The 20,300-nt window shown below is 39.4% G+C and overlaps 1 protein-coding gene across 10 annotated transcripts in view; it reads right to left on the reverse strand.

Moving 5' to 3' along the window:
- The window catches only part of SLC8A1 (solute carrier family 8 member A1), a 366,483-nt gene that overhangs the window by 18,214 nt on the left and 327,969 nt on the right, over window positions 1-20,300 (reverse strand). For all 10 annotated transcript variants that reach the window (XM_012788537.2, XM_076000699.1, XM_012788542.2 and 7 more), the window contains one exon: window positions 5,652-5,927. In XM_012788537.2, the coding sequence (XP_012643991.1) occupies window positions 5,652-5,927 (276 nt within the window). The remainder of the gene's footprint in view (window positions 1-5,651; window positions 5,928-20,300) is intronic.

Here is a 20,300-nt window from a genome sequence, read left to right on the forward strand (position 1 = left end):
CAGTTCTAAAGCTCCTCCCCATACTCCATGGTACAATTCATTAACACTGCACTGAGAGAAAGTACTGAACAACCAGTATATCCAGTTTTATATCAAATTCTTCTTATGGTATTTAGAAGTTTGAAAGTATTGTAACTTAAAAAATGACATAAATTTTTACCTAAAATAGGTTTGTTAAAATTTTTTTCTATATACAAAATGGGGGGAAACTCCTCCAAATTATCTATTTCTTTTCCTTTCATGCCTTAAAATCTGTAGAGGGAAATAATTCCTACTTGATAGAATTCAAAGGATAAAAGGAAATTCAAAACATGGGAAGGAAGCAGAAAATCGTACACTGCCAGGGGCTCAGGGCCAGCCTAGCATAGTCAATGTTTAAGCTTTTCTGGCCTAAGAGTGAGCAGCTAGCAAAGGGAGCTGGAGGGGCAGTTGGCAAATATCAGGCACAAACACAGTCAAGATGTGTGGAGGAAGAGCAAGGCAAGACTTGCACAAAAATATCCTCAACTCATCAACATCTAGGTGTTTTCCCTGTCATTAAAGAAGAATACTTACATCTACTTGAACCCAACAGGAGCAAGATTTGAAAGGAAAGTCCATATCGTGAATCTGGGATATAAGGTGGAATTTCCTGGCCCAATACACCCAAGGTTTAGGCAAGTAAATAACTGCGAGCTACAAGAATGTGCAATTATTAGGTGGTCTCTAGCACAAAAAAGGCTGAGTTCCAAATGCTCCTTCTTACATTTTTTTCCCTTGAATTTTGACCTGATTTTTCCATAGAAACAATATGATATAACATAGTTATGGACCATGTCAGGCTACTGCAAAATGCATACTTAGCACTTTACAAAGTATACTCAAAGTTTTAAAAGTACTGGTCTGAAGTCTGGATCTTAGAAATTGGGATCATAGGAAGAGAAAGAATGAAGAGACCAAAAAGTATCTTGCTACTCATCACAGTTCCCATCACAGCCACAATTATGAAAGAGGAAAACTGTGTCTGCACTGAGGTCTTCAGTGGCCTTAACTTAATTTTTGCCCCTTCTCACTAGAATAACCTTCTTAGATATGTCCTATTCCTCAAGAATAAGCCACACTATAAAAATATCTACTATTTATTTCTCTTAATAATCATAACTTTCTTAGTTGTCTCTAGAATGTATTAAGAAGAGAGCAATCTGATTGGACTGACTCATACTAATATGTAAACAACTGATATGTACATCACCTATACATACAACACACACACACACACACACACACACACAGAATTACATTGCTTATGTGATAGCTAACCACCATTCTAAGAGCTGGTGATATGATATAGAGAAAAAAAGAACAAGGTTTCTGCTCCCATGAAGCTTACATTTTACTGGGGAGAATTAGACAATAATAACATTCAAGCATAAATAAATAAAAAAAAATACAGAAAGTAATGAATACTCTACAGAAAACAGAGGGAGGTAATACACGCTAACTGGGTGACCACTCACATTTCATGGTTAGAAAAGGCCTCTTTGAAGATATCATTTAAGGTGAGATATAACTGAAGACCAAGAGCCAGTCTTGTGTAAATGAAGGGAGAATCATTTCCGATAGCTAGTGCAACCCTGAGAAAGGAGTGAACTTGGTGCACGGAGGACAGAAAATAGGCCAGTGGGCCCAAAGGCCAGTGGGCAAGGAGAAGAACTGAATGAAAAGATAGGCAGGGACCAAATCATAAAGGTCTCTGAAGGTCAGAGTGATGCTTTGGAGTTTATCCTATGCAGAATAAGCCATTGGAAGACTGTGGTCTCATTTATATCTTAAAACGATCTCTAGCAGAAGCAGGGAGAATGACAGGAGGCTACTGCAGGGGTCTAGGTGGCAGAGAATGAATGGCTGTGTAGACTAGGATGGTGGCGGTGGAACGAGAGCTAAGTGGGCCTGATCAAGACATACTTTAGAGGAAAGATGTGCAGGACTTATAAATGGATTGAACAGGGAAAGGAGGAAAAAGGAATCATGGATACCAGAGTGGATGATGATACTGTTTTCCAGATAGGTTTGGTTGAAGGATAAGGCCCTTGGGCAGCAGAAATCAACAGTTCTGTTTTGGACATAGTAATTCTGTGCTGCAAATGACACATCCAGTATCAACATAGGGTAAGCAGTTGGTATATGAATCTAGCACTCAGGAGAAAGTTGAGACTGGAGCTATACATTTAGCAATCATCGGCAAATAGGTGACATTAAAACCATGGAGACTGATGTCCAGGAAGTGAGTACGGACCAAAAAGGAAAGAGGGATGGAGACCAGTCTGCAGCTTACACCAACATTTAAAGGTGAGAAGAGACTGTTGAAGAAGGCTGTTTCTCCAGACAGGTCTGAAGAATGGCGATTCAGGAAAAGAAGGCTCTTCCTGTACTGATAGATACGGGTCTTCGAGCTCTTGTGGGCACCTGAGCGTGGGGGTGAGTGATGACCTTTATGAGTCCTTCTCTGCTGGTAGATCATAATGAGCATTTGATACCAGCTGGTATGAGGAAGAAGCTCTGTCTCACATCTTAAGCTTTTGCATATACATTGTGAACAGTATGATAAAAAATACTTTTAACGAGATATGCAGATAGTAAATCCTGCCTTGAGGCAGGAGGACTAACAGGGGGGAAAGATTTCGATGCCCATCTGGCCATCACAGTCTAAGATGCTAAGAATCTTATGCAGAAAGAGACAGTGATACATCAGACGCTAGGCAGGAGCCCTGCTATTTCAGGAAAAGTGCCAAGACATCAGCCTAGGGAGGAAGCTGGGCCCCAGGACCAATGCTGGATAATGGTGGGCTATATGTGAAGAGAATTAGTTTTCTTTATTCTTCGTCTGCCTATAGCAACTGGGCTTTGTCATTTAGAAACAATAGCATCATTTTTTTTTTAGAAGTCAAGGGATATAATAAAACACTGCTCTGAATCAGCAGGGCTGAAGAACAAAGTCAGAAATATTATGTTCACCCAGCATCTTGTTTAATTTTCATAGCTTTTTTGGCAAAAAATGTCTATTTATATAGATATGATTATCTGAGATTACCTGTGAATATATTGTTTGGGGAACACGCTGCACAGTTAATATAGCAAATTATGGAATTCTCCCTGTAACAGAGCAAAATAATCTGTGTCCCAATGGGAAGCATTTCTAGCAGTGTAGGGAAACCATTTCAAAAACTAATGATTCTGTTGTATTCTTCCCAAACAGGTTTTCTTACCTCTCAATGACTCCACCTGGTTCTGAGTTAGTTTTAAGTGGTAGAACAAGTGACTCCCCTAACATTAGGGTTTGCTATGATCCACATTTCATGTTATAGAAAAAAATAAACTTTAATCACATGGCTATCACAAGTTTCAAGAGTTTATTAAAGCGCAAGATGCACAGAGGCATTTTGAAAGACTGGCATTTGGAAAAAGGAGTCTGTTTGTGGGTATTGGAGAAGAGGCATTGGGGAATAAAACAAATTTCAGAAGTGAGAAATTTGATCTCGTAAGAGAATTTCCTACATCAAACGAGGATTTAACGTAGGAAAAGTATTTTTATCTTTTTGAAAATAAGAAATGCCTTTGGTAGGATAAACTGCTGCCTTCTCAGAATGGCAGGTTGATTGTGGATAACTGTCATAGGAGACCTAATTTTGCCTTTATTATCATAATTTGCACATTTTCTCCTTAGGAGTTAAACCCACGGCCAACAATGTGTGCTAACTTGAACACCATTTGATGCAGTGACTTAAGCCTTAGGGGAAGTGGCCCCCAAAACATATTTTCCTGTAATAACCTCAAATATAAGCAATGGATAACCATGATGTTTAGTTCCTTTGGTTTTATATATACTATAAACAAAACAACTTAAGATATGAATATTTTAAGTGTTTTTTTCTGTCTGGTAAATTTCTGGTAATTTTGGGGAAAAATTCAGAGTAAAGAGCAAATATGGAACTACTGGAACAGAGCCGGGGTTGGGGGGAGTCTGCTCTCCTCTGAGGACCAACAGTGAACTGGACATCTTCAGACAGCCTGCTTGCTAAAGCGCGAGGAAGAGTGCTCTTGGGGTCACCTGGCCTCGCCATCACCTCTGTTGAACGCCAAAACCACGTGGGGTCTCTAACTCAGGGCCCCCTAGTGGTTCATCAGTTGGGAAACACCATGTGTCATGTCTGACCAGTAGGATTCTGGACACTTTCTTCACGATCACTCAGGGTTACTCAGGGTAAGCATGCATGAAGTATCCAGATGTATACTGGTCATATCACCCTAAATTATTCAACATAAACAATAATGGTAAGAGCTACTATTTTATTAAATTCCTTCTATGTCCCTGATGCTTTACTAGATACACCATTTTTAGGTATTTTCTCCAATCTTTACCACAATTCCACATGTTCTGAAGAGGAACGACTTGTGAATTTCAGTGGAAAGAAACACATGATTTAAACTGTAGTTGTTTTCAGCCTCAAACCAAGAGCCAAGACGCCAGCAATGGCAAGTTTTCATAGAAATCACGGTGTCCATCTGAGGATGGTGGTGAGGGAGGGCAGTGGACACTGAATGGCACCAGCATCAGAGCTACATTTGCTCCAAGTCCTGTGTTTTTTCAAGCCCACCATAATGCTTGTCCTTGGCCTACTTACTACTCCATAGAGAATGCTAGTCTTGTTGCTCAAAGTTCGGGCTGTACGTCTGTCAGGTAGCCAACTAGTGCTGGGGAGGGAGTAGGTCCAGAATTTCACTTACAGAAGCTCTGGTATGCCTCAGAGCCACTTGCGAGCTACAACCCACATTTCTGGGTCCTCCTGCTAGAACTTCCAAAGGTTGATGATGGGTCTTATGCATTTGCGTTTTTTAACAAGCTCCCAGGTGATGCTGATGCCCATCGAAGTTTGAAAATTACTGCTGTCAATATTATGTTTGGGGAGATGATGTCTTAGGAATCTGAGTAAACATAATAAACTACTATGGTAGCTGGGAAGAAAAATTAACTTTATAAGGAAAGCGTCATGGGATGCCCGTGAAATGTATATCTGGTCTGCTCACTTTTGTCAGGATTACTTTTTTCCTATCCCCATCAGTGCCTGCTTTCTATTTACTTCCATTAATATTTGGGTCTAGAGAATATTTTGTCAGATCTGCAGCAAGTATGTTATCTCAGTTACTTGAGTATAAGTTTCGTGGAAAGCATACAAGCTTTATAAATATATAAAAGACAGAAATTTTATTCTTAAAGATGATTCTGTATTTTTGTTTGTTTTCTTAAAGTGCTCATTGTAATAGGGAGCTGATCTGAAAATCTGTCCATCAAACCCGTCTGTTCTCTCCACGAAGGCCGTGGAGACGCCCTGGGAATGCTTTCCAGTCAGCACACTGAGACTGACCAGCTTTCTAAACTTGAGCAATGCCATGACAATGTTCCGCAGTGACATTATCTATATCTCTGGGCTGTCATCCTTCATAGGCCTGGTTTGTTATCACAGCCCTTGAAATTATAGGAAAGAAAGGGTCAAGAAGGCAAATGAGCTTCTGCTTCTGGGGCCAACACATGTAACCTACACATTTGTACCCCTGTAGTATACCCCTGAAATAAAGAAAAAATAAAAGGAATTATACATGAACGAATTCTCTACCTGGCACAGAAGTTCCCAGTGCGACGAACACGACGGCAGTCACAGAATCTTTCAGGCCGATGGTGCAGCCAAAGTGGGAAGCCAGGTCTCCGATGAAAGCTGTCAGTAGGCCGATCATGAGGATGGACACGATGAAACACGCCCAGCCGTTCCAGTATTCCGTAGGGGGCACAAAGGCGAAGAGAACCTTCCAGAAAACCGTCAGGAAGTGCATCACATAATCGAAACAGGAGGGCAGTTTTTCCTCCCCACATTCGTCGTCATCGTCGTCTTCCCCTGAAAAGAAAGGAAGGAAGCACATTTCATCACAATCTGTGCTACCGGGATCTTTCTCCCAATCTCTCCTTCTAGGCCTGTCATCCCTTCACTCTGAATGCCAGGAGGCCGTGAGAGGTGGGTGGAGCTTAGAGTTTTCCAAGAGTGAATCACATGTAACCAATTCATTACCAAGGTACTGAAATGCCTCCTCACCGTGGCCCATGGGCCAATGGCAAAAACTTAACCCCTACCCAGTCTGCTTACGTGCAAACAACACACCTTTTCTACTTTCTTATCACCTCCAGTGAGATTTGTCACTTCAGAGAAAGGAAAAGGATGTCTTCCTAAAGGTTGGAAAGCCCTGTGCCAGGCTGAGAAAGAAGCCTCTTTTGAAGAAGGACAACTATGGACAGAGTTCTACCAGGGCTCTTTTCTTCCAGCTTGAAGTCTAACTCTGGGGATTAATGGTTACATAATCACCTATAGGACAACGTTCAAACAAAGTCTGTAATCATAGTTCTGGGTCTTACATATTTCATCAGCTTTACTTCCTGTAACTATTTCAAATTCAAACTTCAGAATTATTTGCCAAATAATTATATGCCTAAAATGAAATTATTTGCATTTTTCCAAACCATAGCATTTTCTCCTACTTTTGTCCTTTGGAACTAAATATGCTCATTCCTCCTGGTACTTTAAAAAAAAGAAAAAAAAAAGAACTAAATATGCTCAGTATGTCCTAATCCCACCATTCTTATCCTCCCCACTCATCCTTTAAAACTCACTTCCTCTGTGAAGCTCTCTCTGCCTCCCCCAAACAGTGCTGGGAACTACTTCTTAGAGCTTCCACAGCCCCCAACACTTGTGATTCCAGATCAGTGGTTCTCAAAGTATGCTTCCTGCACCAGCAATACAGGAAACTTGTTAGAAATGCAAATTCTCAGCCCCACTGAATCAGAAATTGGGCAGGAGGATGGGCAGCAATCTGGGCTTGAACAATCCCTCCACATGATTCTGGTGCATGCTCAAGTTTGAGAACCACTCCTCTAAATTGTGTCCGTGTATCTGTTCACTTCCTTCTCTTCTCCAGTTACTTGTGAGTGCTTCCAGGGCAGGGATTCATTCATTTTTGTGTCCCTAATGTTTGTTGCCATCTCCAGTATGTGGACTAAAGTGGTTGAGCTTATTAAATGCGGGAATGCATGCATACATTTCTACTGATTTTACGTAACCACATAATGACATGATATAGACACACAGATCACAATTTTGCCAATTAAGTCATACTACCAAAAAGCTTGCACAAGGAAATGCACAAAGCTTGCTATTTAAAGGAACTGAGAAATCAATAACATTATTCTAAAATGGAGATTTCATTTATAATGTAAAATTGATCCCCATTCACATGTTTTAAAATTAGGATATTGAATATCAACTTTTTTTTTGATGTGGAAGCAAATTCATCTGTTTTTTTCACCATTTTGGAAAGAAGAACATCCTCTTGAAGACTTTGCTCACCCACTCTATCCTTGTCACCAGGGATCTATTTTGCTTGGTCCACCCAATGAAGCTGTGACTTCCCAGCTGACTATGTGACCTGAGCTAGCCAGGAAGGGGCAAATATGTATGTTCGTCCTGAGACACGCTCCGTGGTGGTGAAGTCATCTGGTGCAGACCCTGATTGGAAAAACCCTCCAAAAACCCTCCACAGGAGATTTGCAGGAAAAGTGCCTCTCACAAAGCACGAAAAGAGGAAATATCTGGATTTGTCATCTATGATTTTTACTGGAAGAGGGACGAGGCAATGGCCTGCTCTTCCATGGGCACGTGGTCAGAATTATTATGCAAATTATGTGTGGATTTTCTCCAGTGTTCATACCATAGGGTTACTACATCTTTATGATATCAACCTTGCCTGAAAGCAGAAGATACTTTTTAATGAAAGCACCTGTTATGAACTACATTGTGTCCTTCCCCTCTCAATTCATATGCTAAGCCCTACTCCTCAGAATGTGAACTTATTTAGAGACAGGACCTTTAAAAAGGTAATTAAGTTAAAATGAGGTAGTCAGGGCCAGCCCTAATCCAATATGCCTCGTGTCCTTATAAAAAGAGGAAATTGGGACACACAGAGAGACACCAGGAATGTGGGTGCACAGGGGACAGACCATGAGAGGACCCAGTGGGAAGATAGATATTGGCAAGTCAAGGAGAGAGGCCTCCGGAGAAACCAAACCTGTCGACACCTTGATCTTGGACTTCCAGCCTCCAGAATGGTGAGAAAATAAATTTCTGTTGTTTAAGCCACCTGGTCTGTAGACGTAGTATGGCTACCCTAGCAAACTAACTCAGCAGCCCTTCGGCAGGCTCCTATGCCAAGACATGCAAACGAAGGAACAACCACTCAGTGTTTCCATTATCTCCTTCTTTTTTGTTTCCTTATACATGTCTTTTTCCTTCTTTCACTTTTCTTCTCACTTCTTTTTTACCCTACACATTAGCTCCAGGTAGAACTTAAGGTGAGAGCTGCAATATTCCAGGCTCATTTAAGGTGAGAGGAAGAAGAGAACCATGCTAATTCTTCCCAAGCCTCCTCTCCTACCCACTCCCCCTGCATGCACCCAGAAAAGTTTAGAAAAAGCACTAGAATTTCTAGTTATATTTATTTTGTATCGGTTCTTTTTTAGTTTCTCTCTTTGTGGACATTTCATAATTTCACAGGGTATATGATTAAAATAGTTTGGAAAACATTACATTTTAATTAATCATTCATAGAAACACAGACTATTCTGCCTCTGATTCTCTACAAAATTACTTGATTTGGGGTGTCTAAGTCTCATATTTTGAAGATGAACAAGAAAACAAATAATGAAGATTCTCAGAAGAAATGACACACAAATTGAGAGTAGGTATTATATTTGTCTTCAAGATGGAAATAATAACACCTTTCCCACGGGAGATATGCACAGGAATAATTAGATCATCTTTGCAAAGTGTTTGAGGATATTTCAAGGTAATGATTATCATAGCAGTTATCATTATTTTCTTTCACTTAGGATTGTTACTGTGCTTCTCCCTCATTATTTAATTGCTTAGTCAACATGCTGGGTACTAAAGTTACATTCTAGGTTTTTGAAAACAAAATTTAATCTTACCCTCTGAAACTGACTTCATGATCAGTTAAGCCAAAATAAGTGTGTGTGTGTGTGAGAGAGAGACAGACAGACAGACAGACAGACAGACAGATAGACAGATTCAGAATTCCTCATGTTATAGGCTTCTAGCATCACAAAAGAATCCTAACATTTAATGCTTAAGTCTGGAATGGGAGGCCCATCTGTTTTATAAAAGTGGTTTCCATCCTTGTCCCTGGGATCTCACTGCTCTTTATAAATTTTAATCCTTAACCCAGATGTCATTTAAATATTAAAAATGACCACTGGCTGCCATGTGTGATGCACAATTACCCTGTGTTGGGGAACGACAAAGAAATATTATGTTCATCCATCACCAACTGGGCTCTACTTAAAAGTCTGCTCCTTGCAAAGAGTGGTAGAATATTAAAAAAAAAATTCCCAGGAATATCTTTTATGTGACATAAAGATGATAGTAATCCACTGGTTCTGTGGTTCTATATGTTTGCCAACTCAGGGTTACTGGAGGCTATGTAATTCTTTCAAGTGCTTTCTCTGTGTTAGCAAAGAAACAGACAGGTTGGTGGGTTTGCTTTTATAGGATCCCAAGTAAATTCTTCTTATCTCAGAATCCTTCTTTTGAGCTTTATGGATTCTACTAATGGAAAGATAAGAAACAAGCTATATTCTTTTAATCCCTCCCACAGCCTTTTAAATAGCTTTGTTGATACATGTTGGACTTCCTAAATATAACTACAAAAAAAAAAAAGGCAAATCATAAAAAGTGCAGATAGCAGAGAGAGCATCACTTCCTCTATGGATGAACAGTACTTGCATTGCCCCTGCTCTGAGCACGAGAACAAGGGCATCACCAGTACAACTGATCCTGAAAGGCAACTCCCGGGCTTGGCACCTGCAGATAACGTATCTTATAAAGTAAACAGGTGTTTTCTTACATCCCTCCCTAGGTGCTCAGGGTTTGGCCTCAGGGAGAGCTTTGAGAACCAGAAAAAGAGGCTGCTGGCGTGTGACAGACACTTGAGTCAGAAGACTTAAGTCAATTTCCAGTTCTGATAACTTCTTTTGGAGCAAGAGACTTAAACTTCCTTCACTTGGCAAATGAGTTTCCTAACTCTCACGGCACAGCTGTTGTGAGGACCAGAAGAGAAAATGAAATCCTTCAGAAAACTGTAAACCCCTTCATAGACAAATGTGCCATATTCCATTATTGTTATTTGTCAGAAGAAAGGCAGAGAATCAATACAACCTGAATGTCCTGATTTCACTGAATTTATATTCTGTTTAAATGGGCCATTATCACTAGTTTCGCTGCACTGCGTGATTTTAAGAAAAGAAAGAAAGAAAAACAGAGGGAGGAAGCATAGTAGGGTGTCTACCAAGTGACAGGCACTGAGCTGAATTCTTCCACATACTTGATCTGATTTCATCCTTATGATAATCCTGCAAGGCAGGCATTATTAATCCCATTGTGTATATGAAGAACCTGAAGTTCACAGAATTTAAGTGACTTTTACAAATAATCATGCAGTCGCTAAGTGACTGAGTTGGGATTTGATCTAACAGCCCAGGGAATGTTTTACTACACATGATGCCTTATTGAAGCAGGTTGAAGAGTTTAGCATCTACCACACATTGGTTCAAAATTTGAATCTGAGAATTCTTTTAATGCCTGGCGCTATACAGATATAATGCTGCCTTTTTTAGGACTATGAAAAGATAAACCATCACACCATCAATACAGTCATATCTAATATTTTCTAGATATGATTGATTTTTTTCTTCACAGAGCCAGTTATAAGCTCTTCCTGAAGCCCTTGTGGACCAAGTAAACATGGGAAACAGGAAAAGCAAGTAAAGGGAAGACATCATGGCTGTAATCACTTTGGAATCTTTTTTAATTTTAATTTTTTTTTTGAGACAGGATCTCACTTTCTGTTGCCTGGACTAGAGTGCAGTGGCATGATCATAGCTTACTGCAGCCCCAAACTCCTGAGCTCAAGCATCTGCTGGCTCAGCCTCTGGAGTACCTGGAACTGCAGGTGCATGCCCCCATATCCAGCTAATTTTTTTTTTTAACAGATAGGATCTCACTTTGTTGCCTGGGCTGGTCTCGAACTCCTGGCCTCAAGTAATCCTCCTGACCTCAACCTCCAAAAATGCTGGGATTATAGGCATGAGCCACTGCACCTGGCCTAATTTTAAATTGTTTTAAAATAAATTTTATTGTGCATATTTGAGATTCACAACAGGATGCTATGGCCTACATATAGATAGTAAAATGTTTATTATAGTGAAGCAGTTAACATATCTATCATCTCACATTGTTACTTTTTCTGTGACAAGAACAGCTAGAATCTACCTATTTAACAAAAATCCATAATACAACACAATTTTATTAGTTTTAGCCGTCTCATTGTACATTAGATCCCTAAACTTGTTCATCCTACATATCTGCTATTTTGTATCCTTTGACCTTATGTCTTTCCATTTCCTCCTCCCACTCTACCTATGGTAACACCGTAACCACTGTTTTATTCTCTATTTTTGTGTATTTGAGCTCTTTTTAAAAATATATAAATTCATATATATATAATTCTTCTTCATAATTATCACTTTTTTGTAACTTGATATACAGTAATTACAAATCAAGTTCCACTGTCTCATTGTATATTTCCATTTCTTTTTACTTTCAAAGGTTCTGACAGTATCATAAAATGTAAAAGATGAAAGAAACCTTAGCAATCAGCTAATTCACCTCTTCTCATTTTAAGAAGAAAAGGAATCTGAGAACAGGAATTCAATAAAGGAATTTTTGTTCCCTAGTTTCTTCTGTCTGTGTCTAGCTATGTGTATGTATTAGTGAGTGTGTATGTGTGTGTGTGTAACATGTAAGGGCTGAATTAAACCCAGTGGCTTTTACTGTCTTGCTCAAACAGTAACCTAAAATTTCTTTTCTCTCTTTTTCCACTTTTATGTACTTATATCTCATTTCTAGTGAGAAAACAAGTATAATCTCTTCCCTCTCTTAATGGTTTCTATATGCCAGTAAATTTAGTAACCCAAGAATTTATTCCCAAACAAGACTATCTCTTGTTCTGGATTTTGGAGAAGTACAATAAACATTTCCCTATAACCTAGTTCGTGGGAAGTACATATTCCCTGATGAAAGTAGATAGTGTCAAGAATTTTTCTTCTAAGTATATTGAAAAATACTTCCTTATCAGACATATCTCAAAACACAATTTGCTCAAATTTCTAGACCTATGAGTTGCCAAAGCACAGGAAAAAAAAAAAATGCAAGCATTTGCCTCTATCAACCGAAACAAGCGGGTATTAGAAAATACCTGAACTTAAAGTTTCAGGAGTGTTTCGAAGCTTGCCAATTTCAGCCACCTGCTTAATGTGAATTCCTTTAAAATTTCTCTGCCAAATGGTCACTTGTGCCACACGTGAGAGTTTCAGCTATTAGGGTACTCATGATCCCACAAGGCAGGTTTGGCAGCTCTGGTGGTCAGCCCCAGGCTGTTAGGTTCCACTCACTCATCCAGGCTCCATCCCCTACGCCGTATGGAGTAAGTCCAATCCGGCTACTTTTCGCATTACCCTCAGTCCAAGTTCCTTGGTCAGGCAGGCCACGCTCCTCTGAGCCCCCTCCATATTAGCCACGTCCAAGAGGCAGTGAGCTCACCTGCAGTGGGGAAGGTCTTTCCCCTTTGTTGTTCTGGACAAATTAACGGTACACATTGGGTTTCCAGTAGCCACATCACGCATGCGCATACACTGAGCTTTTCTATACCCACACATTAACAACTCACTGTGTCAAATCCATTTCTAGGGCCCAGCTTCCATTTCCCACACTAGTAGAGCTGATTATTGAGGATACAAAAGTACGATCTTTCTTATCCATCTTTATTAGGCTCTTTAAGAGAAGTTCTTACTATCTTTCTTTTCAGTCCATGTAAAACTTAGTCATTAAGAAAAATCTGTACTTTGACATAATACCAGCTTTTCTAAGAACCTGTCTTTTTGAATTCTTTTAAAGTATGTATTTGAATTTTTTAAAAAGTCCCTTGTTGTGGCCAGTTTTCCCTGGGGATGGTGTGAGTCCTGCTGTTGGTGGCTGGTCTTACTGCCCTAGCCCCATACAACCAAGGGCCTTAGAAAAAGCCTCGTGTTATACTGAGAAATCTTTCTTCACTAGCTAGTGAGGATCAGAATTAGTGTAGAGACCCCACGCCTAGAATCTACTGTACCTAGGCACTCCCACATTTAGTGACATGTAGTTTACTCCTAGAGACCCCACTGGTCTCTGATTTTCATTCTCCTTCTCTTAATAAATGCACTGAATATCAATATCATTGTGCATGAAATTTGAGTTCCAGATTGCTACAGATTTGTCACTTGGACTACTAGCCTGTTCTTGGATGGAGAGGACACTCTATAGGCCCTATTGACCTTCTCCACCCCCTACTTCCAAGCCACAGACAGCTGTGAGCCATCCTGTCCCATAGGACCAGTGCTAGCCTTTGGGGGGGTTGGGCCAGGTGATGTGTGACAGCATTCGAAAGAGACTCCAGAAGGCAACTCACTCTCTGTGAATAACTCTCAATCCTGTTTGAGATAAATGAACCTCTAGATGAAATCATCCACAAAGAACAGAATTCCTACCAGCTTAGGCCATTATGGACTTTGTTAGGATGGTTAACATAGCACAAGGGATATTTAATGTGACAGAAATATTTCTCAGCAAATGTAGCCACTGTCAAAATGAAAAACAGATCCATTAAGGAGTTTTAGCTCCATGCAAGTTTGATTATTAACAAAATGAATCTGTTTAAAGCTGAAAATTGACCGCTTTAGCTCATTCACTCTCTCACTCTCTCTCTCTCTTAAGAATTCGTCTATGTGAATTGAGTCCTCCTAAATAATTACAGTTTGACATAATTAGACACGTGTGTTTTTGCTCCAACTTTTTTTTTTTTTTCAAATTAACTCTATGTCAGGGTAACGATTTTGACATTCAGAGTGTTCTCTTACTTTTTATTAATTGCAATACTGACAGAATTCCAGGCTCCTGAGATAGAGAAACATTCCCTGCAGACTTGAGCACCCAAGAAATAAACCTTCATCAAGTAGAACTGATAATCAGCAAGTGTAGACGCCTCCTGCTAGTTGAGATGGTTTAGTTACAGTGGGTAGTCTGTGGGCACACCAGGTTCTAAGACTGGCCTGAGGCCTCTGATAGCACTTTGTAAATATCAGCAGCTGTGTCTAAATTAGCCTCCTGTAGTGTGGGAAGCTGAGCCTTGAAGCAACTGTTTGGGCAATGACAACTCCGTAATTTTCAACAAACATACCAATTGTCCTAGAAAATGTTAAAATTCATAAAAAGGGTAGATGTGTACCAAAGGCTGCCCTGCATGCAGAGGGGCATAAAGACTTCCCAGAGTCCCTTAAGATGCTGCTGTGATTAAGCTATGAATTCAGGTTCACTTACTGAGCATTACCTTCATGTATATGGCTAAATAGGTACATCTCACTTATTTGTCATCTTCCCAGGAGCCCGCTGAAGTAGGTATTATTTTCTCTATTTTAGAGATGAAGAATTCCAGGGCTCAGAGAATTTAAGTGATTCTCATGAGATCAACAACTCTTTCTACCACTTCATGATAATTACTTGACCCATTGTTTCCATAGAGAAAAACCTCTGTGGTTGGTCTAGCAAAAAATCATTCAGATAAAGTCTAAGCTTATTTGGCACTGTTTTATGAAAAGTATAATGGGGAGAGAACTATCCTCCTTAAATTGAACCTCTGTATATGATATATGAAATACTGAATTGTTCTTTCAGAATACGAATATCTGGCTCCACTTTATTCTTCCTAGAATTTGATTTCTTTAAAAAATCTTTGGACAAATCCTCTGTTAGTGGTTTATTCAGGCCCCATTGGGATCCTTCTCATTTTGGTGGCAAACATCTATCTCTGTGGGTAGCCAATATTAATGGGAAGGACTCTTCAGCAAAGACAACAGCTCTCTCCTGTGGCTGTTTGCCTAATCTCAAAATGAGGAGAATCCCAATGGGGACTGGCTGGCAAAGTGGTTATACACGTTGAGTATCTAAGATTCTAATGACAGCCTGGGTTTGCATAATACAAAGTAGTTGCAATCACTCAGGCCCTCATTTGCTGGCTCCTATTTCCTTTTCTTTGTTGGGATTTTTAATGAGATCCCAGTGAACAGGGCCTTTCGCTGACAATAAGAAGGCTCCCATGATTTACTGGTTCTTGGGCACCTTGTAGATTTTCTTTGTGCCTCAATTTCTCTTCTGGAAAATGGGCATAGCTAAGTTAGCCAAACTAGTATAACTTATTCTTTTGTGCTCTTGAAAAGATAAATGAGATTTTAAAAGAGAAATTATATGAACAAATATGGTACTTTCCTATACTGATATTGGCTGTGAGGACAATGAAGTCAGATGACAGAGTGGTAGAGAAACCCCTCTGAGGAGGTGATCGGTGACTTTAATGAGAAGACACAGCCAGACATGGAGGAAACAGCTTGAGCACAAGAGTGTGAAGAACAGAAATAAGCCTGTGGCCTACAGGCATTAATTCTGGGAGACACAAGTGTGACAAGATGGAAAGAAGATTGACCTGGGTGGGAGTCAGAACCCATGGGTCAGAGTGTTATTCCAACTTCTGTTTCCTCCTTTCTCTTAAATGGGTTCATGAATACCCACTGCATGGGGCTGCTGTGAGGCTTGTGTGAACATAAAACAACTGGTCCCCAATGTCGAAGCCATTCACTCATTCAGTGCTGCTAAGAGGTTGGCCAAGGAAAGTTTCAGTCTTTGATTTGTCTAATCCAATGTCACCAAGAAGCTGACAGGTCATTAAATAACTTCAGTGTACAGACACAGAATGTCTGGGGATTAAGGCACTGGTTCTACAGCTCCAAAATAAAAATGGGATCAGTGCTGTATGGTTTTCTACAATAGGCTCTGTGTGGCCTTGGAGGAAACTCTTCCCATCTCTGGTCTTAGGTTCTTATTTCTCAAAAATAAAAGGGGGGAGGTTGGAATAGCTGATCGGTAAGCTCCTTCCTAGCCCTGTGCCAAGATTCTGTGCTCTAACAGGATGTAAGACACAGCAGCCGGCCAACATAACCAGCAAAAGCAAGGCAGGAGAGGCCCATGGGATGAGGTGTGTGTATAAAAGTCGGTTCAGGCAAGTGGCTTTTCAAGGCAAGAGCTGCAATGACAAGGTCTTTATCAAGAGAGCAGGCTGTGAACAGCAAGAATTAATACTACAAGTCTCTTTTATGTGGCTCCTCTCTGCCTATGGGGAGTGTACGTGTGTGCTGGGGGGTGCTATGTTTTCTCATTCTTCCACTTCTTTGGATTATGCTGAAATGTCCCCCCACCCTCTGAAAACAGTGTACAAAGGCTCCCGCCGGGGGATGAAAAATCCCCCATGCCTTATGCATTGATTTGTAAGCAACAACTAAAACCGTATTCACATCGCAGCAGCCCATGCCAACAAAAGAGCTACTGGATCCAGTGATGGAGCATTGTTTGCAGAGCTGAGCGGCTGCCTCTCTAGACAAAGCTGCATTAGAGACGTGACTTCAGGCTTACAAATAAGCATGCTGAATCATCCTGGAGCCCTTCGACACGGTGTTTTCCTCAAGATTTTGTAATAAGCAATTTAAGAGGAAAAACAGCCCAAGAAGACAATATTCTTTTCAGAAATATCAGCTAAAGCATATCCAGGGGCCAGAAAATAATTGCTTTTTTCTCCTTGCCCTCTTGTACTTGAAACTGGGAGCTGAAGTTACCTGATTCAACATTTTATCCTGCTACCACTGACATGTTAAGATTGATAGATATCCTAGATTTGCTTTGCTAATCTACTGGTATGGCCCTAGAATATCTCCCATAAATAGCTTCTCTCTGGAACTTATTCTCATACTAGTTCTTATTCATGTCCTCTTTTTTTCCTCTTAGGTTTGTAATTATCGACTAAATAAAAGTCAAATTCTAGAAAGGACATTTAGGAAGATTGACATAAAAATATGTGAAATATGCATCTGCATATCCAATTTGCATGCACGCAGATAAATATATTTTATGTGTGTAAATACATGAATATGCATATCTACATATCATGTGTATGTATGGGTTTTTATATAGGGATTACATATGTCTCAACCCCTTTTTTGAAACATGGCATATGTGTGTGTATGAGTATGTATTTATATAGATTATTTTTCTAGATCAGACACAGCAGTATGACGTAGTGAAAATAGGCTTTTAATCCAGTTACATATAGATTAGAAAACATTAATTCACACATAAATGTATTCATTATTTATTCAACACAGACTTAGCATTGCCAAGCACTGTCTTAGGTGTTAGAAAAATACTGATGAACAAGACAGATTTGCTGTTGTTAAATTATTTTTAATTTAGATTCTTCCTACTTCTAACAGGGCTTGAGCAGATCTGTTCCTATCAATAGAGCATAAGATATTTTAAGATAAAATAGGACAAAAAAATGTCTGAAGGAAGCAGACATAAAGGATGCTTTTAGACACTGGAGTTGAGTGAATTTTGAACATTTAGGCAAAAGAATTCACTAAGCTTTCTGATGGCCAAAGCAAATTAGAAAACACTGAATTATACAGTTATAATTTTCTAATTGTAGAGATGATAAAACTTAATTTTATGTGGAAATAAAACATTTTCTCTTTAAACTAAAGTAGAAATTTATCATGTTTTCTTTAAAGTATAGTGAGTAACATTGTGAATAATCATAACTAAGGTTTTATAAAAAATAAAATACTATTTTTCAAATGTTATACTTTAAAGGTAAACATTAAAATTATAACTAAATTGGACTCCAGTGAGGGTGGTTTTGAAAGGGGCTCTAATAAGTTAAAAAAAATTTACTTTCTGATATCCTATTCAAAGCAAGTAAGGACAGCTACCAAATTTACTTAACATGACCATTAAACAGTGTATCATAAGCATCACATTAATATTAAATGACTTGTTGCCAGGTTGGTCTAATTACACATCGTATCTATCATGTATTCTACGGCAGATATTCCATCCTGATTAAAGTTAGAATGCTAAATTGCAAATAGTAATATGATGAGAAGCAAGTTGACATTTTATTTATTAAAATGAGAGGTCCTTCAAGGGATATGGATGCTTTAGTATTTCCATGCCCCAAAGACAACTCACAAGGTCATTTTTTCCAATACTCTCAACTCACAGTTGAGGTTAGAGAACTTGTCTACAGCCATACAATTAGTTGGTGGCTCTTTGATCATTTGGACACAAATGTCCAGAGAAGCCAAAGATTCCAACATATAATTTTAAAAAAATTTAAACACTTTATTTGTCATACCTATTATATGTACTCTCTATCACAAAGAATATGAATATTTTAGTTGTATAATGAAAGAAGGAATAGGAGCTAAGTTGCATGGCAGCGGTTTTGTTCACATTTCCTGTTCAAGTTTCAAATAATTGCTATGCAACCTTTGTTCCTATTTGTTCAAACATGCCAGTGATTCTAAGCATGACAGAGATCTATCTGGGTAACTAATACTATCATAGGGAAAGACCAGGAGCTTGGATAACAGGCTGGGCATTGATTCCATCTTGTTTCAGAAGACCTGACACAATTTCTAGCAACAGATATAAACACAATTACTGGATCACAGAAACAATTTGGAAGTCCCTCTGGGTTCTTCATTATGAGATTTAACCTGAACTTTCTAAAGGAAATCCAGTGAGTGATCCTGCTCACTTTCTAGGATTGATTCTATTCTTTCTGGTCCTTCTGCACCTCTGTCCCAGGCTTGAGCACAAATTTCCAAGTCCTTAACTTCCCGTGTATAACTGAGACTAATAGGCTAGTTAGCTTCATCCCTTTTGTCCTGAATTAACTCATCCGAAATGAGACCACTTAAGATCTGAACTGAAGTTGTAGGAGGTACGTCTAGGGCTGAGCTGAAAGCTTACTGGTATTAGACTCACAGAGATGGGTTTCGTATTCCAGCTAGCCACTTGCTGGATGTGTGGCCCTAAATAAGTTATGTAACAACTCTGGGCCTCAGGATCTTCAACTATAAACTTAGGACAAAACCTACATAGCTTAGGGTATATCTGTGGAAAACAGAAATAATGCAAAGTACTGGCCATGTAGTAGACAGACAATAAATGCTAACACTAAGCAAAAAGTGGTCCACATTTTCTTACATAGGTCTTTGACTAACTTCCTTAAAGGCAATCGTGCCTACTTTTTCTCATGAAACCAGCATCCTTTTTCATGAACCTCAGTCAGCTTATGATTTTAGGCAAAGGATGATTAAGAATCTCAATAGTCACATAAGAAACATGGCAAGATGAGACCCCTAATTCCTAACACCCTCTCCCTTTTTTGGTTGTCTCATAGTCAACAATGAGGTTGTGTCAAACCTGACCTCACAGGATTTTTTTAACTGCTTAAATGGGATTTTCAGATGACCCAGGATTAACACATTAAGTAATGAGAATTTCCCCACAGTAATGATGCTCAGTTGCAGAGGAGATGCTAGAAAGATTCTTGCTTAGACCAGATTGCATGGCAATCCCTTGAAACTCTTTTTTATTGTTTAGGACTTTTGGAGTGGATCAGTTTTCAGGCTGACAATTATTCAAGAGAATTATTGTCTAGGGGCACTGGTGAGTTGACAGTTTTAATATTAAATTATTCAGTTTAATTACAAATACTTATTAATCCACAGAGCATACATGGATGAAGGACTGATGACAGAAGCATTCCCCAAACTGAACTAGTCTCCATATTGGTTTGGTATGCTCAGGTGACCATGTCCTTCTCTTCTTCATGCAGCTGAAGCTGGCTCATTGTAATTAACTGTCAAGTATAGTGAGCACAGACTAGTCACCTGCATCCACCTACCTGGCCTCATGTTGAATATCTTCCCTTGTACTGTAGAAGACTGAACCAGTACTCCTGAGTTCCAATTATGGAACCAGAAGAAAATTAGGCACTTCCAAATCATCATCATCTCGCTTGGTTTTCTTTGTGGCTGAATTTGGCTATCCTCTCATCTCTTTTCTTGTAGAATAGATGTGGAGAATGTCCTGTTATTGTGCTGAATATTTAATTTAGACAAGCCAGGCATGATGGCAGGGTATGTTTTTCCAAGTCAAGATCAG

Source organism: Microcebus murinus, chromosome 3 (assembly GCF_040939455.1).
Source record: "Microcebus murinus isolate Inina chromosome 3, M.murinus_Inina_mat1.0, whole genome shotgun sequence".
NCBI lineage: Eukaryota > Metazoa > Chordata > Mammalia > Primates > Cheirogaleidae > Microcebus > Microcebus murinus.